Source organism: Homarus americanus, unplaced genomic scaffold (assembly GCF_018991925.1).
Source record: "Homarus americanus isolate GMGI-L3 unplaced genomic scaffold, GMGI_Hamer_2.0 scaffold17045, whole genome shotgun sequence".
NCBI classification, from domain to species: Eukaryota; Metazoa; Arthropoda; class Malacostraca; order Decapoda; family Nephropidae; genus Homarus; species Homarus americanus.
Genome location: NW_024719233.1, coordinates 21,370 through 31,372, shown reverse-complemented (window position 1 = coordinate 31,372; position 10,003 = coordinate 21,370). Strand labels below are relative to the sequence as shown.

Sequence of the window (10,003 nt, the reverse complement as noted above, 5' to 3'; positions counted from 1 at the left end):
CCTCTCACAATGAAGAAATCATTACATGAACCAGGACAGTTAAGGTCTTTATATGGGAATAAGATTAGTAATTTGCCTAAAATAAACACATTACATGTATATTGTGACGGTTCAGTTATGTCAAGTGGTAGGGCAGGGTGCGGGATCCTTATAAGACAGTACACAGAACAAGGAAATGATGACATCAAAATTGGACTTCGGTTGAGCAGTTTTATTTCATCAACACAAGCTGAGTTATATGCAATGTTAGTAGGATTGGAAAATGTTGTAAAGAGGTATAAAGATGCATATTTTGTTGTTGATAGTAGGGCAGCTTTGGATTCTTTGAACAGTGGGAGTCCAGTCTTTGAACACATTATTGGTTCATGTAGAAAATTAGTAAATACAATAAGGAAAAATGGCCATAATGTTCAATTTGTATGGATCCCTTCACATGTAGGCATTGGTCTTAATGAAGCAGTAAATATAATAGCAAAAAGAGCCACGGAAAAGGCCGAGATCGACATAATATGTACTAAAACCTTGAAACAATTAAGGAGCAAATTACGGAAAATACAATCAATAGAAGATAATTTCAAAAGGAATGAAATATACGAGAAAAGTGAAACATTACCACCATGTTCTCATGAACACAAAATTTACATATGGGAAAGATGGAAGTAGGTGGAAAGATTCAGTGTATATGAGGTTAAGATTAGGATATAAATATTATTGGGAACTTGGAGCTGAGAGAAGTGAACAGGATAAAGAATGTAGAGTTTGTAGAACACCCAGATCCTATACCCTGCCACATTATATACTGGAATGCCCATTGCTTAATGTATATAGAAATGCCCATATAAATAATGTCCCCATGCAAATAGAGCGGATGTTTAAAAATAGGAAAATAGATGAAATATTAAAGAAATTTAGAAATTTTACATCTAGAATATAACTATGTACTATAACTGATTATATGAAATATTAGGGATTTATGTGAGTCCTGAGAGGGACATTCCTGGACTGGGGTGGGGATGACTTATGTCACTTTTAATATAAACATCTCCAGGTGTTAATGTTCTTTAAACACCTAAATAAGTGACATTTCGTGTGTTTACTTACAATTAAATAACTCAATGTTTTACCTTATTAATTTATACCTGATGTTATTCGCTCTATACCGGTACTGATTCTACCATACATCAATGCTAAATTTATTTCAGTCTTATTTTATATTTTTCTGGAATAAATAATTTCTAATTTTTAATTGAGGAAGAAGTTGTGAGTATTACCTCCACGTCTTGGCCACCACACACCTCCCTCCTCCACGTCTTGGCCACCACACACCTCCCTCTCCACGTCTTGGCCACCACTCACCTCCCTCCTCCACGTCTTGGCCACCACACACCTCCCTCCTCCACGTCTTGGCCACCACACACCTCCCTCCTTCACGTCTTGGCCACCACTCACCTCCCTCCTCCACGTCTTGGCCACCACTCACCTCCCTCCTCACGTCTTGGCCACCACTCACCTTCCTCCTCCACGTCTTGGTCACCACTCACCTCCTCCACGTCTTGGCCACCACTCACCCCCCACTCACTTATGAACTTTGTCATTAACTAAAGCTCACTCCAGGAGTCTTAGCTGTAAGTCTCACAGCGTATAATCTTACATACCGAGGATAAGCCATCAGCGTTACATAAGGAAGGTAGCTGTAGGCTTTCTTATTGACTGTTAAACATTTATTTCCTGGTAAAACCCTTTTTTTTCATCTGTTTGACACATATGTTAATTTTGTTAAAACCAAGGATTATGAATGAAATATACAAGTAATCCTTCTTGGAAATTGATTCGAAAAACATTATCAAATACATAAATCATATTTCATTACGTGTACTCGCTCAAAATGCTGGATATAATGTTCGAAATAAACAAATAAGAATTACTTGTTTTCTACATTTTCGCTAATTACCTGAATAGATAAATTATTAAAGTAAATATATCTGTCCAGGTATGTAAGAGGGACGTCTGTGCGGCACAGTGCACACACAGCAGGTGTAAAAGTGTTATGTTCATACACATTAACTCAGGCGAGAAGCAGTTTACTAACAACTGCATTACCTAAATTGAGTGAGAAGCGGGGATTTGTCTTTGCGTCTTAACTAAAATGATCTTTATTCCTGGACTTTTTGCTACGAAAACTAAGACCTTCCTTAATAAATATATCGATCCTACAGGGGAAGTATTGTTATTTATAGTTTGTTTTGTGGAACGTTATGAAGCCCCTCTTAGTGGTGGCGACAACACAGGCCTCAGTTATCACCTTATCACCGCATTACAGTAATTGACTCCCGCATTTAAAAGATTACGTAGTTTAGTTATATCCAATATGTTTGTCAAATTAAGTGCTGGTGGTTAACTTTTGGCAAGAAGCCAAGGCATTAACTGATGGGCTGTGTACTTAGTCTTGTCTAGCGTTCCCTCACCACCAAATTTATGGGTTTGTGTCCAGACAAGCTGGCGGGACACTAATGGTTTCCTCATCTTAAAGTATTACCTATAAAACTGTCGGAGGTGTGGGAAGGCAAGTGATGGGTCCTGACAAGGTGTGAAGTATATGTCGACTGACCGACCATTCGACACTGAAAAACAGACATACTGTCAGTTACGTAATGACCCCAGATAAGATGTGCAATGTTATTCATAAAGACAAGTATTTACAGTTACAATGTTCAGTACTGTGTTATGATGAAATATTATTGGAAACGGAAATGCTCTTAAACAACATAAACTGTCTTTATTCGCTTTATGTACCACAAATACAGTAAGTCGTTTGTCGCTGACTATCAAAATGGATCATAAAAACAACCCCAGATTTCTTCGTCTCTCAAATCATACACGGAGGGTTTTTTTTTTTTTTGTACGGGGATTAGCCCACCCGGGCACAGGTCACTGACCCACATCGGGACCTGGGGGCGAAAATAATAATAATAATAATAATAATAATAATAATAATAATAATAATAATAATAATAATATAATAATAATAATAATAATAATAATAATAATAATAATAATAATAATAATAATAATAATAATAATACAGTAATTCATAGTAAATAAAAATTTTAATCAAAAGTAAAATAAAATAATAATGATAATAATAATAATAACAACCCTAATAATAATAATAATAATAAAGAAATACAAAGAAAAAATCAATAGTGGGAAACGCTACACTACAGTATATGTATGTTGTGTTATCAAGTAAGAGAAACAATTGAGACCCTGCAATTGTGTGTAAATGAGGCAAAAAGTCAGATCAGCAACTTGGGACTTGGTCACAATATTCGTGATGCCATATGGCAGCAGGGTCTACCATTAGACAACACATTATGCTTCCAATATCTTCCCAGGCGGTAGTACCTCCCTGTTTGACAGCTGCCTACTACACTGGATATCTACTGCTCTCCTCGTATCTACTTGTCTTCTATCTGCCTCAATTATTCAGTCATCCTATTCCATTATCTCCATAATTTCAAACATCAACACAATCTCTGCTTTACTTATTCAGACATTTATCTCTCTACCAAATGATCTTTTAATATTACAGTCCTCACTCTGTCTTCTCTTGATCTTCCTCACCCGAACCTCAAGATAATTATTTCCAAGTTAGTTTGTGTCTTGTCATTCTATTATTGTAACCTCATGTTTCACACCTCAACATCAGACGCTGTATTAATCCTTCCACTATGTCCGCCCCGTTTGGTGTAATGTCATACAGATCCTCAGCTTTTACTAGACACAGCTCCAGTAACTTTAATATTTTTTCTCTGCATATGGCCCACTTTCCCCCGACAACAAACAACAGTTCATTCTTATACAGATGATTCAGCCCTTCTAACTGCCTCAGTCACTCAAAATAAAGTTTTCAGTGGTAGACAACAGACATCATCTCTTCCGGAGGATCTCGCTTGGATAGTTTAGTCACTAGTGGGATCAATCCACCGTTGTTTCCATCAACGCAACTAAACTAAAGTACATTTCAACATTGATTTTGGCATATCCATCAGGCCCAATTTTATGTCTTATTCAACCGGTAAACAGTTGGCAAGCGTTTACGTGAAACAGATGCTCACCCAGATTAATTACTGCTGTCATATGTGGGCAGGATGTGGTGTCGTGGCACTTTGTCACCACTACTTGGTGCAGAGCAGAGGAGAGCAATCAAATTAATCCACAATTATAACCTTACCCTAACACTTCCGGTACTACAGTGACATCTCCCTATTCTCTCTAGTCTATACAGTATATATTTCCAAAGTCGCTGTGTTGACGAAGTACCGTCGATAGTGCCAGCATCTTGCACCATCTATCGGCATTTACCGTATCTCTCAATATCCGATATTCATATCCCGGAACAGCACTTCTTGGAACTCTCCATTTCACAATGTTTTTCCTATGTCACAGCTTCCTGGAGTTTAAAACATCTTGTTGCAAATGTATCTTCACTCTTTGGTGATGGGTCGCCTTGAAAACGATGCCTGTGTAATCTCTCCCTACACTTTCTATTTGTTAAAAGGTGTTTATAGTACACAAATGATATTGACAGTACATATCCTGGAAGTAAACCGAATATAATCGCTATCCAACTTTTCCAACCTGGACCTCTCGAACTGACTTCACCTCCTGAATCTCTATCATATACTAACTGTAACTTGCAGCAGAGTAGTGATGTAAACAACTATTGAATAATCCTTCTATCAGTTTTATGTTATTTGCTCTACTTCCAGAACAAACTTGCTAAACCACGACAGTTTCAGAGCCCTTCTCCCTGTGTGTAGTACTATAATACATTATGTACAAAGAGGAAACCTCAAATACATTTCCGTTCTTTATACCTCAACTGCCCACACCACCACTACCATTTCCTCCACCCACACCCTTGTATTCAGATCACCAGCACCGACAAAGTATTACCTCTCTCGCTGAACAACACATTTCAGCTCGATTAATCAAAGAGCTTGTTTTTGTGTTTTGTTTCATATTCTTCGTTCAAACTTACCCAACAGTTATTCTGGTCTCGATTTAGTCTATCTTTAACCTATTCCATAATGATCGTAAGCAAATTGATTCATATATTATCACATGTCTCCCTATCTGACCAAAACATTGAAGTTTGTTCTATCCCTCTTCTCTTGTCTATACCTAATAACAGCATCTCTCTCTCTCAGTATTTCTACCTCTCTCCTCCCATGTACTGTACACTACACTATCTTTCACCCTCTTATTCCGTCCAGCAAATTCGTCTCACTCACTGCCACCGTCCTGTATTGTAATGGTCGCCGTATATCATTGTAACCGATATTGCAGGAGCGTCTCTCATATTAGTCCCGAATTGCTTCTACATAGTCGATAACCAAATTTATCTAAATATAAAACATTGACAAAGAAGAGTTATCTTATAAGGAAAATAAACTCATATCTTCATGAGTAACATTCTCAATAAAAACACATCGGTAAACTTGCACCCAAACGAGGTACTAAATCAGTGAGTGGCGGCGAGTGTGTCCTCACTAGATGTGGTGTTGAGAATATCAACCTGGGATGAGAAAGATTTGTTGGTATTTAAATTTACAGAAAACGAAACAAAAGATTGATTATATATGTATATTCAGGAAAAATAATAATAAGTGAATCAACTATATACTGATCAAATAAATGATGACGTGCTCTAAATTCTATTATCAGTTGATAGCAACACGATAGCCAACCCACAAATAAAATGTAAATTACATACGACATAAAATTTTGGATATTCATAAAACAATTTACATGACGTCAAAAGAGTTCTTTAAATTTTTTGTTGGACTGTAAAATGTATTTTGTAATTTGCCTTAAATTTCATAGTGGATATATTTTTGTCTCTTCTGCTTAACAATATTTCCTTGTTGCTTTCCATTTCAACTTATAATTTAATTATCTAGAACAGGGGTGGGCAACCTTTTTGAGTGTGTGTGCCAAAATCGACCAAATCTTTGATACAAAATTTTCTCTCGTGCCAACCAAAATTTCCGGGTCACATATTATTTGGTATCTTTTACGTAATGGGAGAACCTTTTCAAATAATCAGAAATCACACCGGGGTGGTAAAATCAGAGAGTTTTGTAAGAGTGATTTTATAAATCATGGCATATTGAATGAATGTAAAAATTAGTGACAGAATTTTTACTTAGTGGTTGTTCTTCCCTGTTGTTAGCGTGGATGTTTTATATTAGCATTTCAGTGTAAATCTAGTTGTCATATACATCCACACAATTTAAAGACGTTATTTTTAGCATCAGCAAAAGAGTAAACAATATTTTTGATTTGTTTATCAGATCATTCAGCCATTAGTTTTTGTAAACTTTTTTCAGTACATTACAATACCAAGCTCAATATCGATTTACTCGACTAAAACACAATAAAAGGATATAAAACTAAAGATATTCTTTTATTGATTCTTAATCCTTTATGAATGATGCATAAAAACCACAGAGAAAATATAAAAGTTATTTTACCTACAACAATACACACTGTATTATATTAAACAAAAGCGAATCCTTAATATTTTTAACAGAATACATCAAATGAAAATTAGAGAACGAATAATTGTGAACCTTTTCTTTATTTAGAATCAATGAGACTTCTGCTGCTGCATCCCTGATGATAGATAATTTATATCCGGTTTATATTTTGTAACCTTGAGAGATATACATGCGGTACTAGTTTCATCAGTAAGGCTACTTCTATTATGAGACTTAACAGAGTTCATCACTGAGAACAATGATTCACAAGAATATGTAGATGAAAAAATGGATAGTAATGTTGTTGCAAGTTTTTTTAAACAGACAAAAGTTTCTGGAATAGTATTCCAAGTCCTCAGTACCTCGTTTTCGGCATTTCTCTCTCTTACTCCCTTCTCTAATCGATCCTTTTCAATACTTTCCAAGTCAGCTCTAAGCTCAACAAATTTCTGCCTCCAAATTGAGCTAGTTTGAAATTCAATCAATTGCATTTCAAAATCATCCATATCTATCCATGAAAACTTCTGCAAGTTTAGTTCATCCAGTTTTATACTGTCTGGAAACTTAATGAATTTTGCAGTCTCTTCTAATTCTCTGAACCTAGCAAATCTTGTTGAGAACTGCTCAACAGTTGACTCAATGATGTTTACAAATAGCTTCTGAAGACACTGGCAGTCTGTTTTGTCATCCTTTGTGAGATCATTGATGTATTTCTTTAGGTTTGGAAAGTATCTAAATCTTTCACTATCTACATCCCTCTTAAAAACTCCTAGTTTCATTTCAAATGCCTTTATGTAATCAAACATAACATCAAGTGTCTTACCAGAGCCTTGTAATTTAACATTTAAGTCATTTAAATGTTCACATAAATCTGCAAAAAACATTAGTTTACAAACCCACACGATGTCAGACATTTCTTTATAAGACATTTGTTGGTTAATCAGAAAGAGATTTATCTCATCCATGCATTCAACAAATCGTTTCAAAACAAATCCTCGACTAAGCCAACGAACATTGTTGTACATTGTTAGTCCTTTGTACACCGAATCCACTTCATTCAATAAATTCCGAAATTGTCTTTTATTTAAGGCACGTGCAGAAATGTAATTAACAACCTTGGTGACTGTTTGCATCACTTCTTGAAGTTCCCTTAGACCAGCTTTAGCACATAAAGCCTCCTCATGTATGATGCAATGAAAACCTATCAGCGGATGACCAACATGTTTTGCAAACAGATTTACAAATCCTGCTTCCTTACCAATCATACTGGGTGCACCATCTGTTGTGACGGATACTACTTTTGAAATGTCAATTTGTCGAATAGATAATTCGTTCACAACTGCTTTACATATGTCAGCCCCAGTGGTACGCTCAGGTAGTGTTACAAGGTTAATCATCTCTTCGCATACCTCATCATCCCTACAAAATCGAGAAAAAATTGCTAGCCTAGCTGATGATGTAATATCTGTGCTTTCATCAACACAAATAGAAAAGAACTTACATGAAGCTAAATCCTTTGTTAATTGGTCAGTTGTATTCATTTCCATCTTAAGTATCCTATCCTAAACTGTTTTTCTACTCACAGACAAATCTTTAATGCGCTGAATAATCTTGTCCTTTTCTGAAAGGTTATCAAAAAGGAAAGGAGCACATTCTAGCCATGCTTCTTTAATATACTCCCCATCACTGAGTGGCTTTCCATGTTGGGCAATAACTTTTGAAACCTCAAAACCAGCAGCAACTAAGTTGGAACTTGGCCTACCTGAAATAAATTTCATCAAAACATCAGACTGTTTTTTTGTCTTAATCATTTCACGAGAAATTAATTCTCTTCGTTCTTGCTCAGTTACATTACTTAAGTTTTTATGAACAGTTTCAAAATGTCTCTTCACAGAAGAAGTCCTACAAACAACTGATTCAGAACATAAAATGCATAATGCTTTATTATCTTTCTTAATCATGCCAAATTTTTCAGTCCAGTATTCTCTAAATTCTCTAATATCCTCTTCATTTGTATGACATCGTTTCTTGGCTGGTGGTCGTGACATTCTGTACAATCTGTAAATAAGGGGTAGAAAGCAATCATATGATGTGTAAAAAAATAATTGCTCTCTTCGCACACTTTCCAACTTTAAGTTATACTTACTTTTAACACCAACAGCTATTTCATGATTTTTGTGTGGTTATATAGTAGAATGCGTTAATACAAAACTATTTTCTTTTGTAACACTTTTGGTAGAAATGCATAATAACCGAGACATTAATTTATAAATTATTGAAAAATATAAATAAAGAAATAAATCTGTATATATATATTCTGTATTCACATAGTATTATAGTAGAATGCTTAATACAAGATTATTTTCTTCTATAACACCTTTGGCCAAAATGCACAATACCTGAGTTATTATTTTATGAAGCATTATTATAAAAAAAATAATATCTCGGTTATTATACATTTTGGCCAAAAGTGTTACAAAAGAAAATAGTCTTGTATTAATGTATTCTACTATATAACCACACGAAAAACATGAAATAGCTGTTGGTGTTAAAAGTAAATATAACCAAAACCGGTTCATGGGGTGTAAAAATGTGGACAGAGACTTGTGGACTCAGACATTCTCTTCACAATCACTCTCTGCATACATATACCAAGGTTTATGAAAATCAGTTGGTGGATAATAAAAAAAATAAAAAATAAAATAAATTGGTACAATTATAGGCATGCCTACACAATGCAAATCAACGAGAAAGGCATGCATGCTATCTGATCACGTGCAGATAACACTTCATAATCCTGAATATTAATAATACATTTCCCTTAGCTTTAATAATAACTTATGTTTATGGCACATACAGTATGCTGAAGAACAGGCTTCATTAACCTCTTTTGGACCTTCTGACCAGTGTGCCAGATATGTCACGCTCCATAAATATACTCACTACCAACAAGTTCATAAAATTTTCAGCAAAGGTTTGCTTTACTCACTTAAGCGGGGTGAGATCCATTATTCAGCTTAAAAAAGGTCACATTTTAGGGGCAAAATTTAAATCGCCTTGCTAAGGTAAGTTGCGCCAAATTTTCCTTGTGCACAGGAGTATACAGATTCAGCAGTGTCTTAGGAACATCGATAAATTTATGGGTAAGCATGACAAACACTATGACAGCTGATAATTTGGACAGTAAATAATAACTTACTTGCACGTGGTCAGCGATTCTCCCTCTTGCTATGTTTACTTTGCTGGTTCACACTTCACACATTCACCACCAGAGGAACAATGATTAGAGAGAACGGATATACATGTGACATTTATGGGACACTGAGCAAAAAAGCCATGTTCCCTTCCATGAAAGTTAAGACACCTTTTAAGTTAATGTGCCATATCATGACCTAGTGATCTAAAAGAGGTTGACTTTTGATATAATGTTTTTAATGCAATCTCTGATAGCCAGATAA

The 10,003-nt window shown here is 35.3% G+C and overlaps 1 protein-coding gene across 1 annotated transcript; it reads right to left on the bottom strand.

The window, feature by feature from the left end:
• Nucleotides 1-8,107: 8,107 nt before the first annotated feature.
• LOC121859962 lies at nt 8,108-9,655 on the bottom strand. The gene is made up of 2 exons (XM_042356914.1): nt 9,535-9,655; nt 8,108-8,603 (listed from the first exon to the last, which is right to left on the bottom strand). Exons 1-2 carry the CDS (start codon nt 9,552-9,554, stop codon nt 8,108-8,110), a joined length of 516 nt encoding a protein of 171 aa, XP_042212848.1. The 5' UTR covers nt 9,555-9,655.
• Between the last annotated feature and the right edge of the window lie 348 nt (nt 9,656-10,003).